General features: G+C 43.2%; 1 protein-coding gene across 2 annotated transcripts; it reads right to left on the reverse strand.

Moving 5' to 3' along the window:
• Nucleotides 1-14,062: 14,062 nt before the first annotated feature.
• LOC122673296 (leucine zipper protein 1-like) lies at nucleotides 14,063-18,737 on the reverse strand. 2 transcript variants are annotated; one of them, XM_043870935.1, is made up of 2 exons: nucleotides 15,615-18,734; nucleotides 14,063-15,518 (listed from the first exon to the last, which is right to left on the reverse strand). In XM_043870935.1, the coding sequence occupies exons 1-2, from the start codon at nucleotides 18,423-18,425 to the stop codon at nucleotides 15,213-15,215; spliced, it is 3,117 nt and encodes a 1,038-aa protein (XP_043726870.1). In that variant the 5' UTR covers nucleotides 18,426-18,734; the 3' UTR covers nucleotides 14,063-15,212. The 2 variants fall into 2 exon arrangements, with proteins under 2 accessions (XP_043726870.1, XP_043726869.1); XM_043870934.1 differs by having other exon boundaries at nucleotides 14,063-18,737.
• Nucleotides 18,738-19,107: the final 370 nt, after the last annotated feature.

The raw sequence follows: 19,107 nt of genomic DNA on the forward strand, positions 1-19,107 counted from the left end.
CACCCTGTTTGTGCCTGTTGCTGCATCGTCCAGAGCGATGCCTGACACACGGTATGAACTTCATAGATGATGATTATACATTTAGGACATTATAAAATCACAGGGGAAGTGATTGAGAAGAAATGAGTCAGGCTCTGATTTTCTGTTTCCGAAACGCTAACGCCACTGGTGCTCTTGGAGTAACTGCAGATCGCTGCAGCCATGGAGGCCACTAGGGAGGGATTGAATGTAGGCAGGAGCGTTGCCGTGGGGCACCGGTGGGTTATGCTTGTGGATCTTAAAAAACTTGGAAGGTGGTGCTCTAACTAGAACCCTGAGAAAAAGTTGAAATCCGGGAACGTGGCATTACTAACAGAGGCGTGTGTACATTGCCCACGTTGGTCAGAACAGAAGGGGTCCTACCACTTTAGTCTTTATGAATGAATGCAGTTTAAAAGTTGGGGTCCTTGACAGTAAGGTCATCTTCAAGTTACATATGCTATGTTCTGACTTCATGTTTCTTATATATTTTTTGTTAATATTTTCTCTTCTGGTAACCTTAATGTTCTTAATGCTAGAAGGAAGGATGGAATGCTTCTGATCATATATGCTATAGGATATAGTGTCAGGAATGTTGGGATGGGATATATTTCATGAAGTTGATTTTTCATGAATTTAGTGACCCGAGTTTATTTCCAATGATTAAAAAAGCACTCCAGTAGAATCTGTTTGTAAACCAAACAGCGTGTAACACCTCAGTGGAGAAAGTTGGAATTGCATATCAATTATACAGTAGCTGCCCACAGCTCTCCCCCCAACAAAGGGAAACCATCATTCTATTTTCCATCCCTGGGTTTCCCAGCTGGCTCTAGTGGTAAAAAGAGTCCACTTGCCAATGCAGGAGATGTAAGAGATGTGGGTTCAATCCCTGGGTGGGGAAGATCTCTTGCAGAAGGTGATGGCAACCCACTCCAGTAATCTTGCCGGGAGAATGCCATGGACAGAGGAGCCTGGCAGGCTACAGTCCAGGGGGTGCAAAGAGTCGGACATCACTGAAGTGACTTTGCACACACACACAACGCGCACACTTCCCATCTCTGCTCTAAGAACTTCTTGTCAGTGGAAACGTACGGTATTTGTGATGCGCTTATTTGGCTTGGCTTAATGTCCTCAGGGTTCATCCATGTTATAGCATAATTACCTTCCTTTTTAAGGCTGAATCATAAATCAGCCTTAAATACATACATGTAAATGTATATAACATGTTCTGTCTCTCCAGTCATCCATCAACAGATGCTTGGATTGCTTCTAAGATTCAGCTATTGTGAGTAACGTTGCTATGAATGTTGGTCTGTAGTCATCTCTTTGAGACTGTGCTTTCAATTCTTGTGGCTAGAAACCTGGAAGTGGAACTGCTGGATCATATGGCAATTCTTCTAAAGTGTTGGGAAAGTGCTGTCCTGTTTTATACAGAAGCTATACCATTTTACATTTCCACCAACAGCACAAAGTGATTCTCTATATCCTCATGCACACTGTTGAATTTATGTAGTAGTCATCTTAATGGGAATGAAGTGATGTCTTATTGTGATATGTATGGGGTGAAATTTCATTGTAATTTTGATTTGTATTTACCTAATGTTTAGTGAGGTTGGACGTGTTTTCATGTGCTTATTAGTCGTTTATGTATCTTTGGAGAAACATCTGCTGGAGTCCTTTGCTTATTTTTGAACTGGGTTGTTTGTTTTTTATTGTGGAGTTTTAGGAGTTCTCTATCTATCCTGGATTTTGACCCTTATCAGACATATGATTTACAGATACCTTCTCTGGTTTTCTGGGTTGCCTCTTTGCTTTGTTGATAGTGTTTTTTGAGACACAAAACTTAAAAATTTCCATCGAGTTCAGTTTGTCTCTTTTCTCTGTGTTTGCCTGTGCTTTTGGTGTCATATTCAGGAAAGTGAACGTGAAGTCGCTCAGTCGTGTCCGACTCTTTGTGACCCCATGGACTGTAGCCCACCAGGCTCCTCCGTCCATGGGATTTCCCAGGCAAGAACACTGGAGTGGGTTGCCATTTCCTTCTCCAAGGGATCTTCCCGACCCAGGGATCGAAGCTGGGTCTCCCACATTGCAGACAGAGGCTTTAACCTCTGAGCCACCAGGAAAGCCTGCCAAATCCAGGAAATCAGTGCCAAATCCAATGCTGTGAATTTTTTGCCCTGGATTTACTCCTAAGAATTCTGTAGTTTGAAGTCTTATGATTAAGCAAGTATTTTGAATTTTGCTTTGTTTTGATATGTGGTGTTAGGTGAAGGTGTTACTTCATTCTCTTGCATGTGAATATCTAGTTCCTCTTCTACTTGTGGAAGAGATCAACTGTCTTTTCCCCACTGAATAGTCTTGGCTACTCTGGTTGAAAATCATTTGACTGTAGAGGCAAGGGTTTATTTCTGGGATTTCTGCTTTTCACTGGTCTATGTGTCTGTCTTTATGCCAGTACCACACTCTTTTGATTATGATAGACTTTTCATAAGTTTTGAAATCAGGAAATGTGAATCCTCTAGCTTTATGTGTGTTGCACATTTTTGTGACACTCTTTCTCATGGAAGCACTTAATAGATACTTCAAACACTTGTGGATTTAATGATGGAACTGCAACTATTATGTAATGTGGGACATGCTGGGAGACTTGCTCTCACCTTGCAAACCTAGAATACTTTTCACAGAACTATTTTCAGCAGGAAGATATCAAACGTACTTTTCATAATATAAAATTTCCAAATACTGCTTACTGGAAGCTACTGTTCTGGTGAAGAATAAATTGATTTGTTCTCACAATGTTTTGCCCTCTTTTATATTCATTAAAATTCAGGTGATTGTTACTACAGAAAGAAAATCTTTTTCAGTTTAGCCATGGATTCTGAGCATAAATTTTTTTCCAGTGCAAAATTGATCAGACACAATTTCTTATCCATAGCAAAATAGCATGATCTCTTTATTACAGTTTTGACTCAACATTATGGTATGGATTAGAAGTCTAAGGAAATATTATAGAGGATGTTAACATTGTATTTAGCAATGCCATGATATAAAGATGTGAAGACAAAATGATTAGAATCCAGGAAAGTAAATATCATAAGTGATGTACATTATAAATCATCTTAGTAAAAGAAGTCTAGGCATTGTAGTTTTATTAAGCAAAAAATTCTGTTTTTAAATTTATGAGCATATCATTCATCATCTTTTCAATTTTTATTAAAGTAAGAGTTTCAAAATTTAAGGCATCTGAACTCCTTGTGTTAGTTAAGGTAAGTCTTGTGTGCTATTATTAATAGAACTAACAAAATCGTTCAGTGGCTTAGAAAACAAGTTGTCTTTTTCCTTTGTGCTATGTCGCCTGTGGTGAGCATTCTAGGTTAGCCTATAGCTGTGCTCTGGGCAATCTTTCAGAGCACCAGCTTCTTTCTGTTCTGTTTTTGAGGATTCCCTGAGGTATTGTCTTCTGCAGCTTGAGAGAAGCTGGGTTCAGGCGCTTCCTTGCTCTGTTTTGTGAGAAGAGAACCTGAACACAGGAGCTCAGTGCGGGGTTGCGAAGGTCAGGCTGGGGAGGGCTAAGTGTCACTTCCGCTGGTGATCCTTGGGTGACGGCTCAGCCGCTAAGCTACACGTGGCTACAAGTTGTTGTTGTTTTCAGTTCTTTCAGTTGCTGTCAATTCTCTGCAACCCCGTGGCGTCCCTGTCCCTCACCATCCCCCAGAGTTTGCTCAAACTCATGTCCGTTGACTCAGTGATACCATACAACCATCTCATCCTTCTCCTCCTGCCTTCGATCTTTCCCATTGGAAATGGTCATTTCCAGTGAGTTGGCTCTTTGCATCAGGTGGCCAAAGTGTTGGGCCTTTAACTTCAGCATCAGTCCTTCCAATGAATATTCAGGGTTAATTTCCTTTAAGATAGACTGGTTTGATCTTCTTGCTGTCCAAGGGACTCAAGAGATTTTTTTCAGCACCACAGTTCAAAGGCATCAATTCTTCGGCACTCAGACTTTTTTCTATTGTCCAACTCTCTCATCCATACATGACCACTGGAAAAACCATAGCTTTGACTAGACGGACCTTTGTTGGCAAAGTGATGTCTCTGCTTTTTAATACACTGTCATGGTTTGTCATTGGTTTCTTCCAAGGAGCAAGCGTCTTTTAATTTCATGGCTGCAGTCCCAATCTGCAGTGATTTTGGAGCCCCCCAAAATAAAGTCTATCACTGTTTCCACTGTTTCCCCATCCATTTGCCATGAAGTGATGGGACCAGATACCATGATCTTCGTTTTTGAATGTTGAGTTTTAAGCCAGCTTGTTCACTCTCCTCTATCATCTTCATCAAAGGGCTCTTTAATTCCTCTTCGCTTTCTGCCATAAGGGTGGTGTCATCTGCAGGTCTGAGATTTTTTATATTTCTCCCCACAATCTTGATTCTAGCTCATGCTTCATCCAGCCTGGCATTTCTTATGATGTACTCTGCATATAAGTTAAATAAGTGGGTGAAAATATACAGCCTTGACATACTCCTTTCCTAATTTTGAACCACTCCATTGTCCCATGTCCAGTTCTAACTGTTGCTTCGTGACCTGCATACAGGTTTCTCAGGAGGCAGATAAGGCGGTCTAGTATTCCCATCTCTTTAAGGATTTTCCACAGCTTGTTGCGATCTACACAGTCAAAGGCTTTAGCGTAGTCTTTGAAGCAGAAGTAGATGTTTTTCTGGAATTCTCTAGCTTTTTCTATGATCCAACAGATGTCGGCAATTTCATTTCTGGTTCTTCTGCCTTTTCTAAATCCAGCTTACACACCTGGAAGCTCTTGGTTTGCAGCTGTTGAAGTCTAGCTTGAAAGATTTTGAGCATTACTTTGCTAGCATGTGAAATGAGTGCAGTTGTGTGGTAGTTGGGTATATTCAGATGGGTATATCTTTGCTTTTCTCCTTTGCCTTTCGCTTCTCTTCTTTTCTCAGCTGTTTGTAAGGCCTCCTCAAATAGCTGGGAACTGGGAAATAAGGTCCTAGGTAGGCAGTCATGTCAGCTCTAGCTCTCTTACTATGTACAAAAGGAAAAATCAGCTTTAGATAACAGGCAGTGTCCTCGTCAGTCACTCGGACCAGAGCTTTCAGTTTCCTAATGGGAGAAGGGAGACTGGAAAGCCATTATCACTTACCACCTCTGTGATCTTGGACTCACAGCCTTTACCACCCATCTGACCTCGAATGCTTCACCTCTACCACTTACCATTATGTGAACTTGAGCACATAATTTCCGCTACTCATCACCCAACTGACCTTTAACAGTTAAGCTCTGTCATTTATGTCCTATGGACTTTGGACACGTAGTCTCTACCACTTACCATTATGTGACTTGGACTCATGACCTCTATTATCTAACACCTTTGTGACCATCTTCTTGTAATTTCTACCGCTTTAGCACCTATGTGACCATGGCCTATAACCTTGATAAGCATCTTTTTCTCATCTTTACCTCGCAAGATTGTGTTAGACAAGGTAATTAACATAAAGACATTAGAAAAATGATGAGGACACAGTGTTCCATAAACAGGTGCTGCTGTTTGCTGCCGTTACCACCACTGCTACTCATGTTACTACTATTTTGTATTATCTAGTTAACAGAAAACTAATAAACGTGATAATTCATCTTACACCGATCATGTGGAAGAACGTTTTGGGACCTCTAGGTTATTAATGTGGATTTTGGTTAATGCGAAGCATAGAAATGCTCCTGAATTAAAAAGTTACAGTCAATATAATGATACCTTTACAAGCATTTAATGTAAACTCTTTGACAGTATATGGTGTAGTTTCAGATTAAATGGGAGAGTAACACATTTGCATATTATGGCTTTATTTGGTAGTCATAAGATTCAGTGACTCATTTATTGGATATGGGCCTTGTAGGGGAAATTAGAACATCAAATTAGAGTTAAATCAACTGTCAGTGTATTTTATTCATCCTTTCATTATGCTAACCTCCCAGGGAAACTAAGTGATCCTGATGATTATTAGCTCAAGGCATAAACCATTTAGTTGGAAACAGAAGTCCAAGAACTAAAAACTCCAAATAGCAGTTTACCAGATTTTCCAAAATGAAATTCAGTTAATTTGTAAATAGGTCCTTAAATGCAAATGACTTATCCCTTTCCACATGGAGTCAAATAACTTGGACAGTTGAAAAGTCCTTATGAACTAGAGAGAGTAAACAAATTAATGTCAAAGTCACAGCACATTTTCCTGTATTTTACAGACATCACAGAAAAAATGTCAAACATTCAGCTTCAAATGATGCCATAGCTTTCTTTGTCTTTTCTTTATATTACCTGTAGTTTCCTTAGAGAGTGTGCCCATACCTCAGTTACCCTAAGTGAGACTTCATACTTGTTGGTTGCATGTACGATGTGATTTTCAGAGAGACTGCTTGTAAATGTGCAAGTTTTGATGTATATTTTAAATCCTAGCAATAATTCAAAGAAATTACCATAGAATGCAGAAGATCTTTGATATTTGTAAATTATGCACACACACACAAATGTAATGAATTTATACTCTGTAGAAAATGAACCTGAGAACAAATGAAGTGTTATTGCTGGTGATGGAAATAATCAGAAAATACGAGGTGACTTCTTAGAAAATAGGAGCTTGGATATATTAAGACTAAGCAGCCAAATCAGTGGTGGCTTGGCGATGTCAAGAACAAATCCACCACATGTTTTATATAGAAATGAGAAAATAAGAATGCCGAAGTCATTTCAGTAAGTACTCCTGGAAGATTTAAGTTTTATAGCTTTATTAGTGGAGATATTTAGAGCTGTTTTGCAAAATCAGTAGGGGTGTGAAAAGAGACTAAATTTTTACATTTAATTATGATATATTATGAAGTAAATTAAGTGCATTAATATTTAAGAATTTGAGGAGTCTTCATAGCCTCAGGTTATGTTCTCTGGGATGGCAATATTTATTTAGCAAAGAGTAATTATTTTCACTCACAAGTGACCTCTTAGTTACTAAACACATACTATCAATCTATAAGCCTAGACATTGGATTGTGTTCTGTCTGGATTTTGCTGAAGTAGTACTAGCATTAAAATGTAGTTTAAGGTCAGTTATTTAAAATAAAACACTCTGCCTTATGTTTATGGCTTTAAATCAATTTTCAAATTAATTTTCAGAGTATAGTGAAAGTGAAAAAAGTCATCATAATTAGAATTAAACAACAGTATTTAATAGTCCACAGTTAGTAACTGTCTGCTCTCCATGAGGGATAGTTCATGGAAATGCAGGAGAGAATCATGCAGTTTCTTTAATTTTATTTTAGTAAAGGTATGTTTCCTTGACACTAATATTGTACTGTTAGTCAAAACATTGTCCCGAGAAGCATCTCATTTTATTTCTTCAGTTTGCAGATACTAAAAAGTTTTGCCACTGGGGGTCACTATTTATCAATATTTTGAAAAGCCAATACCTTGATGATAAAGTGATGTAACTGGATAACTAGTGTGCAGCTTACAGTTTAAAGAAACATTGCTGCAGGAAAAGTCTAAATTTAGATGGAGTTTCCTAGGGACTAAAATAGCATCTTTCATAAATTAAGTTATTCCACAGAGCCAATGATTTTTCTAGAGATTTTATTCAGAGATAACTAAATAGTAATTACATTCAAAGTAGCTATGTATGTATTTTAGGAGACTTAAAAATGCTTTACACGTTTGAGGCAGTTATGGGCTGGATGCTTCCCCAGTCCCCAGGGAGTGATAGAGGAGACACAGTGCGGGGAAATGGACGGAGGATGCCCAAGGAGTCAGGCAGGAGAGCTAGATTCCACTCCGGCTCCGTTCTTCTCTGGCCAAGGCCCTGATTTGGTCTTTTATGCCCAGCCTTTTTCCCCTTTGTAACATGAAGGTGGAAGGTGCTCCATGATTTCAATGCTCTCTCCTGGTCCTGTCTTTCTAAGGGTCCTTGTCAATATCTGTCAGGTTTTAAAGTTTTCAGATGAAAGGGAACGAACCTGTTTTTACTCTTTCATCTTCATGGTAGAGAAGCATCGAGGCAATGAAACGAAAGCGTGTTGTGAGAGCAGCATGAAGTGGCTGTCAGCAGAAGATTTCCTTCTTCAGGGATGCAGCGGGAAGACCGACGCCCTGGAGAGGCCGTGGCATTTTAGGTCAGGTTGGTGTGCTTTTCACCAGTTCTGCTTAAAGAATTATTATTTTTATCAATGCCTTTTTATTAAAATTTGCATTCAAATAGTTATATCTTTCCTTTTATCCTTTGGTTTTCGCTTCTCTTCTTTTCACAGCTATTTGTAAGGCCTCCTCAAACAGCCATTTTGCTTTTTTGCATTTCTTTTCCATGGGGATGATCTTGATCCCTGTCTCCTGTACAATGTCACGAACCTCCGTCCATAGTTCATCAGGCTCTCTGTCTATCAGATCTAGTCCCTTAAATCTATTTCTCACTTCCACTGTATAAGGGATTTGATTTAGGTCATACCTGAATGGTCTAGTGGTTTTCCTACTTTCTTCAATTTAAGTCTGAATTTGGCAATAAGGAGTTTATGATCTGAGCCACAATCAGCTCCCAGTCTTGTTTTTGCTACTGTATAGAGCTTCTCCATCTTTGGCTGTAAAGAATATAATCAATCTGATTTCGGTATTTACCATCTGGTGATGTCCACGTGTAGAGTCTTCTCTTGTGTAGAACTCTAATATTAGAGTTCTGCCTTTGCCCTGCTTCTTTCTGTACTCCAAGGCCAAATTTGCCTGTTACTCCAGTTGTTTCTTGACCTCCTACTTTTGCATTCCAGTCCCCTATAATAAAAAGGACATCTTTTTTGGGTGTTAGTTCTAAAAAGTATTGTAGGTCTTCATAGAACCATTCAACTTCAGCTTCAGCATTACTGGTCAGGGCATAGAATTGGATTACCATGATATTGAATGGTTTGCCTTGGAAATGAACAGAGATCTTTCTGTCATTTTTGAGATTGCATCCAAGTACCTCATTTTGGTTTCTTTTGTTGATTATGATGGTTTTTCCATTCCTTCTAAGGGTTCCTTGCCCACAGTAGTTGATATAATGGTCATCTGAGTTAAATTCACCCATTCTAGTCCATTTTAGTACACTGATTCCTAAAATGTCAAGGTTAATTCTTGCCATCTCCTGTTTGATCACTTCCAATTTGCCTTGATTCATGGACCTAACATTCCAGGTTCCTATGCAGTATTGCTTTTACACCATCGGACCTTGCTTCTATCACCAGTAACATCCACAGCTGGGTATTGTTTTTGCTTTGGCTCCATCCCTTTATTCTTTCTGGTGTTACTACTCCACTGATCTCCAGTAGCATATTGGGCACCTACTGACCTGGGGAGTTCCTCTTTCAGTGTCCTATCTTTTTGCCTTTTCATGCTGTTCATGGGGTTCTCAAGGCAAGAATACTGAAGTGGTTTGCCATTCCCTTCTCCAGTGGACCACATTTGTCAGAACTTTCCACCATGACCCATCCATCTTGGCATGGCTCATAGTTTCATTGAGTTAGACAAGGCTGTGGTCCATGTGATCAGATTGGTTAGTTTTCTGTGATTGTGGTTTTTCAGTCTGTCTGCCCTCTGATGGAGAAGGATCAGAGGCTTATGGAAGCTTCCTGATGGGAGAGACTGACTGAGGGGGGAAACTGGGTCTTGTTCTGATGGGCAGCGCCATGCTCAGTAAATCTTTAATCCAACTTTCTGTTGATGGGTGGGGCTGTGTTCCTTCCCTGCTATTTACCTGGGGCCAAACTATGATGGAGGTGATGAAGATAATGGTGGCCTCCCTCAAAAGACCCCAGGCATGTACTGCTATAGTCTGTGCCCCCGACCCTGCAGCAGGCCTCCACCCACCCACGCCTCCACCGGAGACCCCTGGACGCTCACAGGCACGTCTCCTGAGGGGTCACTGCTCCTTTCTCCCGGGTCCTGGTCCACAAGGAGCTGTCGCGCCCTCCTAGAGTCTGTTTCCCAGCCCTGTGTACGTTCTGGCGGCTCTGTGGTGGGGTCACTGGTGACCGGCTCCAGGAGGACTTTGCCACACCCACACCCAGAGCCCCCGTCCCTGCAGGAGGCCGCCGCCACCCCGTGCCTCCGCAGGAGACGCTCACACCCACTTCCGTCTCCGTCTCTGTGGGCCCCCGCGTCCTGGTGCGCAGAGGTTTGCTTGAGCCGTCTGAGCGTCTCTGCGGGAGTGGGGTTTGATTCTAAACACGAGTGTGCCCCTCCTGCCATCTGCTGGAGCTTCTCCATTGCCCTTGGACGGGGGGCATCTCCTCACAGCCGCGCCTGTTCCTACCGTGTTACTGGGGTACCTCCTCACGGCCACTGCTCCTGACTTGGACGTGGGGGATGGAGGAGGAATGGTTCTGGTCAGTAAGGTCTCTTTGATGTTGCATGCTGGGTGTTTTCCCCCATGAGAATATAAGGTTTTTGTCACTCCAATATCAGATAACATAGTAGGCACTGACATTCTACAAGATCAAATTCTGCCAACTTCTGCAGGTAAATTCTACCTCTGGGTTCAAGTAATCAAACCAGTGCGGAGGGAAAAACCAACCGGGAACCAGTAGGTCTCCCACACCAAGGAAGAGTATTAACTGTCAAACAATATAAATTTCCTGGGGGGGATAAAGTAATAGGAGAAGATATCCTGTAACTGCACTGAACAAGTATTGTACACCCTGACCATATGTATGTGGAACAACAGTTTTAAAGACAACAGCATAAAGATGAATGTGTGTGTGTGTGAACGTCAGTAGTGTCTGACTCTTTGCAACCTCATGGACTGTAGCCTGCCAGGCTCCTCTGGCCATGAAATTCTCCAGGCCAGAGTACTGGAGTGGGTAGCTTCCCTTCTCCAGGGGATCTTCCCAACCAAGGGATCAAACCCAGGTCTCCCACATTGCAGGTGGATTCTTTACCATCTGAGCCATGAGGGAAGCCGGTAAAGATGAACAGGGGAAGGGAAAGACAGAGTGACTGGTGGAGGTGATGGGATAGGTGATGTTGTTTCGATGGTTGTCAAAAAGATGATGTTTGGTCAATATCTGAAGGTAACTAAGGGATGAGCCATGTAGATACCCGGGAAAAGAGGATTCTAAGCAGAATGTAGCAAGCGCAAGTGGCCCGAGGTGGAATTTGCTTGGTGTGTTAAAGCAACAGAGTCCAGTGAACCTGGCGGAGAGTGAGAACCAATAGTGGTAGTCAGAAGGCCCACAGGTTGTCATGGGTTATAGGTGATGGAGTTGGAATTTACTCTCAACTTTGATGTCAAAGGAAGACTTTATTATATGCAGAAAAATATTTAAGATAGATTTTTGCTAAACATTCTGAAATTCCTAAAATTGATTAATGGTTCTAGTTCTAATTCTGCTGGGCTTTGTAGTCAAAAGTGGAGAGAATTAAATTTTTATGTAGGAAACAAATTTAGAAAAACAATATTCTGGGGAGGTATGTGTTTGCCAGAAGTCAATGATAATAGCATCCTAAATTGATAAATAATAGTAATATAACTCTATCCAGTTGTTCTGAGCTGTGTGTGGAAACATTTAATTACTTTTAATTACTTCAAGGAGTTAGGGTAAACTTAAAAATTATTTCTTAATATCACCTCTTATAATAAGCATTGTGTATTTAAGCACTACTAAACACAGTCAAAATAAATGTATTTTCCATTCTGAACTTGTAAGACCAGGCTTAGCTTGAATCTTTGCTCTGTCACATGCTTACTCTTTCACCTTGAGCGAATGCCCACAGCATCTTTGAGTCTCTGTTTCTTTATTCCAAAAGTGGGCATAATAGTCTCTAATTCATGGATAATTTCTGATATGCAATTACCCCAGTTTTTACCACATGGTAAGCATTTAAAGATAGTTGTAGTTATAATAATTATATTGTTTTTGTCTCTCCTAGTTTTATTACATATTGTAACTAAGTAGGTTACGATATTTGTATTCTGTTCACTAAAGCATACTTATTAATGTTTATTGATATTCTTTTCAATTTTTAATAAATCCTGAGGATCTGAAAATAATATGTATATGAATAAAACAAAGAAATCCTATAAATACAAATAATTTAGACAGAAAAGAATATTCTTTTATATAAATCAATTAACATGAAATTTTAATTTCAGAATAACCAGCCTTTGCTTTAGTATTATGAGGACATTGTGTTGTTCAAAGAATGTTTGACAGTGCCTATTTTTTCTGGACTCACCTGGCATTTGTGAATAATGCATGTTCAGTGATTGCTTGACAAAGAAATTCCATGTGTGTGTGTGTGTGTGTGTGTGTGCATGTGCAAGAGAGAGAGAGATTTTTTCAAATGAAGTACGATTGGGACTGGTGTGCGTTGCAGATAGGGAGGTAAACCCCTGCAGCCACTATGGGGAACAAAATGGCTGTTCCTCAAAAAGAACTGTTCCATGACTCAGCAATTCCACTTCTATGTACGTACCCCCAACATTGAAAGCAGGAACCAAAACAGACATATTTAGAGCAATGTTCATAGCAAACCTTTGCAATAGCCAAAAAGTGAAAACAACCCAAATATCCATCATCAAGTGAATGGATAAAGCAAATGTTGTATATACATACAGTAAAATGTGATTTGGCCTAAAAAGGAATGGAATTCTGATACATGCTACAACATGGACTAACCTGGGAAACATTATGCAATTTGAAATTAGCTGGATTTTTAAAAACACTGTATTATTCTACTTATATAAAGTGCATAGCATAGGCAAATTCAGAGCAGAAAGTCTAACAAGGCTACCAGAGGCTGGGGGAAGGTGAAAATGGGAAGTTTCTGTTTCATGGGTACAAAACAAAGTTATGAAAATAGATAGTGGTGATGGTTGTAAAACATTGTGAATGTACTGAATCCCAGGGAATTGTATGCTTGAAATAGTTAAAATGGTAAATTTTTTGTTTGTATATTTTACCTCAGTTAAAAAGAAAAAAAATAGCTTAGAATTTTAAAAAGTAAAGTATCTTCAAAAGTAAATTGACTTTTAAATGCCCAGGTAAATACAGTTATTGATTTTAGCAATGCATGTTGGTTTATACATTCAATTATTGAAAATTTGTGACATGTTAGGGCTGTTTTCCCAGCTTGTTTCCTAGAACATTATGTGCCAGCCATGCAGCTAGGGGAGAGGGGTACCAGGTGTTCATATTTTACACTCTCCAGAGTTGCTTTACCTTCTTATGGTAATATGGTTCTTTTAGTCACAGGCATTGCTTCAGAGATGGGTAGTTGCCCAGGCATAAGATAATATATTAAGGGTTACAGTATTAATATCTGCAAAAGGAGCATGGCTGTAGACTAATTACTACAACTACCGAAGACTTCCTTTCTCCAAGAAGTGGAGAGTTGACTGTGTCAGGGACACTTTTTTAAAAAAATTGAAGCATAAATTGGTTTAAAATATTTTAGGTACATAGCAAAATGATTCATTTATACATATATACATAAACATAAGTGTGTATGTGTATTTTTCTGATTATTTTCCTTTATGGATTATTGCAAGATATCACAGGACACTGAATACAGTTCCCAGTGGTGTGCAGTAGGTTCTTGTTTATTTTATTATTTGTTAATCCCAAATTCCTAAGTTATGCCTCCTCCCTCCCCGTTTTGGTAACCATATATTTGTTTTCTATGTCTATGAGTCTATTTCTGTTTTGTAAGTAAATTCACTTGTATTATTCTTTTAGATTCCACATATAATGTTATCATATGATACTTGTCTTTCTCTGTTTGACTTTCTTCCCTCAGTTTGATAATCTCTAGGCTCATCCTTGTTGTTGCAAATAGCATTATTTCATTCTCTTATGTGGCTGAATAATACTCTATTGTGTATATATGTGTGTGTGTACAATATTTTCTTAAAATATATCACAACTTTATAATAACTGCAATTATATAATTTTCTCTGGCTATTAAATACTACTGTCTTAAAAATTCTTTTTTTTTTTTTTTTTTTTTTTTTTTTTGGTATAAGGAAACTGTAATCAATTTTTATTTATGTGGCTTCCTGAAAGGTTTGCTGCATTCTGAATTGTATAAACCTGGGGCTCTTGATGGGCACGTATTACCTTTCCTCCAATGAAGTCATCACAACGATCGTTGGTTTGCAGAACTCATGGGCCCGCTTCTGGTAGGAATGCATCAACTTGGTAAAGTGCGATACCTCCTCCACAGGGATCAGGAGGATGAACAGAGTCCACGCCTTTTTCATGGAGCTATTGCTTTATGGAGTGACTAAAGGGAAACTGCTTCTTCCTGTCCACTTTCCCCCACGCTGGCACTTCCTAGAAGGTAGAGGATGCTGGGTCTGGCCCAGTGGAGTCTGGGAATATTCCAGAGGAGGAGATAACGCAGCAGCTGCAGGGGAGGTACAGGCCAGGCCAGCAGCACAGTTGGCGGCCAGGGAGGGAGACGCGTGAGGCTCGTGCGCTTCCAGGTGCCTTTGGAAGGTGAGCAGAGAGCCGGGGTTGGCGGGGAGGGATGATGCCATTCCAGTAGGCAGGGTACCCGTGTGCTCTGCCCCCGGAAAACAATGGTCAGCCAGGGGGACAAGTCAGAGAAACGTCAACCTAAAGGGTAGTTCCGTAAACGCTTAGAGGCGACACAGATCTCTCTCACTGTAAAAGTCTGAGGAGCTCCACCGGGGAAGAAACGGAGGCCCCCCAGATGGAGCTGATGGCTGGTGGGTGCGCAGGCCCCTTGGGCAAATGATGAGTGAGCTGGATGCGGTGAGGATACTAAGGAATCAGAACGTTAACCACACAGAAGGGGTTGCCCAACGACACAACCCACCCAGGAGCTGGGAGGAGATTTGGCTGCTGTTGTGTGGTGGGGATCCAAGGGGTTCTCTAGATCTTTCCTCATTTGGGGGCCGGACTGGCCCATCCTACCCGGGGCACAGGGACAAGGAGAGAAAACTCATGCATCAGGGAAGGCTGGGCCCGGGTGACCATGTCCCACGTGTAGTTTCTGATCCCCTCTGGCCAACTGGCAAGCAACAGGCCACAGCCGGGCTCTCCGGCACAGTCTCCCAGCCATGGCCTGGCTCCTTCACAGGGCACAAAGGTGGATGAGCTGAGAAGCAGGGGCAGAGGAGATGGCAGGCGTCGCCCGGCCGGCTCAGTTGTCCTCGGCACAGGGCCTGGTGGGCCGCAACCGCTCCTCAGCCCGCGTGCGCCCGGGCTCCGTCGGCCCCTGCTTCACGGACAGTTCAGACCTCTCGAGGGAGTTGTGCAGTCGCCTGTAGACGCTGAGGGTGCAGTCGTCCCCTTCCTCCATGCTCACCGAGTGGTTCCAGGCCTCAGCTGGGACGGCGTCCCCTGCCCGACTCCGCCGCGCGAACACCTCCGACACAGTGAGGCTGCTGTGGGTCCTTCTGCAGGCGAGCTCGGGGGCATCCCCAGAGGTGCCGCTCCTTCGAGTGCCCTGCTCAGAAAGGTACGAGCCGGGCTGCTCAAAGTCTGAACAGTCTGTGGACGATCTCTGGGTGTGGAGGTTGGGAGACTCCGCGTGTTTACCTACCCGACCTGGGGAGTCTTCTGAAGAGTTCACGTCTCGTCTGCTCTTCCAGGCGTTGCGCACAGTGACGTGTCTGGCATCCGAAGCGCCCGCTTCTGAAGGCGCACTGTGGCTCTTCCACCTGATCGTCTCCGCTGTGGGCGCGTGGCTGCTCCTCTCCACGGGGTCCGACGGCTTGATTATAATGCTGCTCCGAGAGACCACAGTTTCCGGCCTGTTCTTCGGGGACCCATCTCCCGTTCTCTCCGCTTCGCTGAACTGCAGGGTGATGTCGTGTTTGTGGATGGAGAGCTCAAAGGGGGCGCTGACGTGGTTGCTCACTGAGGCGGGCTCCGGCAGCCCCACCTGGATGTTGCCGGTGGACGTGTGCCTCTCCCGCGGGGCCTCACCCGGAGCGGCTCGCGGGCTTCCACTGTCCGAGGGGTAGATAGTTATGCTGCTGGTCACTTTGTTTGGCCCTGGTCTGGAAGCAGATTTCTGTTTTTCCAATGCGGCCTCAGTTCCAGATCCTCCCATGATTTTTTTCACATCCTTATCAATGATGACAGGTTTGATGATGGCTCTAGACCGCAAGGCCTCTCTGGGGCTGAAGGGCCGCTGGCTTTTTGCCCCGGGGCCGTTGGCCTCTGGGAGCTCCATGGCATTGGTGGAGGCTCTGACAGCTTTCCCAGATTCATTTTCTGTTCCCACGTCTTTATCATTCTCAAACAGGGAGGCTCTAACCCCCCGGGATTTGGCCTTTTCTCTCGCGTGGGGCTGCTGCGGGGGTTCTGGCTCTGGAGTGATGGTCGTGTTCACCAACTTGGCAGTAACAAGAGACACCACGTCCATGTCATCGTCCGAGTCTGGCTTCTCTCTGCCACTGGACTTGGTGACTCGACACCTCAGGGCCTCATGCTGACTACTGTCTTCCATCACAACTGCCACAGGTTGTTCAACTCCTTCTTTACTTGAGGTTGAAAAGCCCTGAAGGATGTTCTCTTGGCTCCTGGAGCTATACGGATACTTTGATAGAGGTGGAGTCTTGGAACTGGGGAAACTGGTGTCAGCCTCCAGGCCACTGGCCGCCTTTTTCCCCTTAGAGAGCCCTTCTGAGGAAGATCGTCGCGATGTGGCCAGGGCTCCAACGGCTTTAGAGCTGCCAGAATCTGCAGCCGGCGTTGTTTGACTCCCACTGCCAGGCACATGCCCCCTCTTGCCAAAGGGGGCCTCAGTGGAGGTGTCGGAAGCCTTGTCACCTCTCCCCAGCACGTCATTGGAAACAGATCCATGGGTGTTATCACTAAACGTTCGTGTTGCCTTCTCTACTTTTCCCTTCAACCCACTCTCAGCACCTGGCTTGGGAGCGCCCTTCCAGCCCTTATTGTGCTCCTGAGCGGCCGGCGGGTAGCGGCTGAGCACCGACGGCTGCTCCCTGGACTTCTTCCCTTCGCTCTGCGAGGAGCCAGACGTGAATCGATCTTCGGCTCTCCTCGTCTCCTGAGCCCCACTGTCTGCACCTGGCCCTGCGTGGGAAGCTTTGGCTGCCCTCCTGCTGGTAAAGCTGGGAGAGGAAACCTGCCTGTTGTTCAGAGGGTTTTCATTGTTGAGAGCCAATTCCCTGTTCCGGTGCCTTTCCCGCTTATGCTGAGGGGACAGTTCCCGGGCCGTGTGCTTCATTGATGCCTCATTCCCATGGCCTCTAAGCTTAGTCCTCTCATGCCTGCCTCTGCTGGAGAGGAAAGCGTCTTCCCCTTCCACCTCCCCGTTCTCTAATTCTTTCTGTTTCTTGATTTGTAGCTTTATCTCCTCCAGCTGGCTGGCTAAGAGTTTGTTTTTATTTTGTTCACTTAGGTAATTATCCTGAAGATCATTATTTTTGGCCCTCATTTTCTTAAGCTCTTCCTCCATAGATTCAAAATGTTTGATCTGTGTCTTAAGTTTCTCAATCTCTTGGTTAAGGTCTTTTACTTTGTTGTCTTCCTGATTTCGGTTCTTTTCATTTTCTGACTTGTTTCTTGTTTCATTCTCGGCCTGCTTCAGATAGTCCAGAGCGCCCTTCCTTCTTGATTCTTTGGACGGCAGTGTGGAAGAGATCCCATCTTCAATCCGCAGGTCGTTCCTCTCCAGAAGATTAGAAGCATTCCTGGCGTAATCCCGGTTTATTTTTTTGTTCTGCTCTAATTTCTGAGTAAGCTCTCTTATGAGTTTCTCGTTTTCCTTCTCCTTTTCATTCCAGTGTTTCCTCTCGCTGACGAAGCTCAGAGTGAGTGACTTCAGCTTCTCTAACTCGGACACTAAACCCTGCTCGGTCTTATCCAGCCGGTCCTCGGAAGACTCCAGTTCTTTCACTTTGACCCGGAGCATCTCCAGCTCCGAGGAGATCTTCTTCGTCAGGTTTCTCTCCTCATTCAGGCTCAGACAGAGCTGGGTGCAGTCATTCTTACTCCTGCTGAAGGCCTCCTCTAGCTTCTCCAGTTCCGCCATCCGTTTCTGAAGCCGCTCAATCTCAGATTTCAGCTCCCGGGTGAGGTTTTCCTCCTCTTCAAGCTTCTCCTTCATCAGCTGACAGAGGTCCTCTGCTCTCTTGATTTCCTCATCTTTGCCTTCAATCCTCAGCACTCGCTGGCGCAGCACTTCAATCTCGGCTAACATGCTGGAGTTGCTGCCTTCTGCCTGAATCACCTTGTCCTGGAGGTCCAGGAGCTCATCCTCTGCTTTCTGGAGGTTTTTTGTGGCTTCCTCCAACTCATCAAGGCGGCGGCTTAGACTCTGTAACTTGAACCGCAGGTGGCGGCTGGAAGCAGTGTCTTTGTAGCTTGTAAACTCAGCCATGTCTACTGCCAGCCAATGTGGGCTCCCAGAGGCAACCAATTCCACTCGAGGGGATGAGAAACGGTTACCTTTCTCTTGGCATCCACAACCTTCTTTGGCAGTTGGAGACCATTCTCAGTCATTTAGGTGATTGAAGTTTCCCGTCAATGCTTCTGGCTGCTCCCCTGATGCTTGCTGTCGTGGAAACAGTCACTCACTATCTTGCAATGGCAGCTGCCTCTTGACCTCAGCGGCTCTGGCCCGCGCTCCCGCCCGCCACGGGCTCCGGCGCTCAGCTCTCCACAGCCGGCGCCTCCTCCGGCTCCCGGGACTGACAATCTGTCTTAAAAATTCTTATAGGAGTGCTGTTTCAAGATCATGTTACCCCATATTTTCCAGATTTAATAAACAAGTTACATAAAATATGCTGTTTAATTTTATTGGTGCACTTAATAAGTTGTTCAAGTTTGTCCAACAAAGATAAAGGTCTTTTTATTAATGATTCATAAAATTGTTTGAACTTTAAATTTTCTCTTTTAATAGATGGATGTGCCCTCATCTGCTAGAATTTCAGTTTTTAAATTTTAGGTACTGTATTTATAGTTACTTTCGTAGGTTATTATTTTACTGTGTGTTTGTTTTCTTACTGAAGTAGAGTTGATTTATAATGTTGTATAAGTTTCAGGTATACAGCAAAATGATT

Source organism: Cervus elaphus, chromosome 17 (genome assembly GCF_910594005.1).
Source record: "Cervus elaphus chromosome 17, mCerEla1.1, whole genome shotgun sequence".
Lineage (NCBI taxonomy): Eukaryota > Metazoa > Chordata > Mammalia > Artiodactyla > Cervidae > Cervus > Cervus elaphus.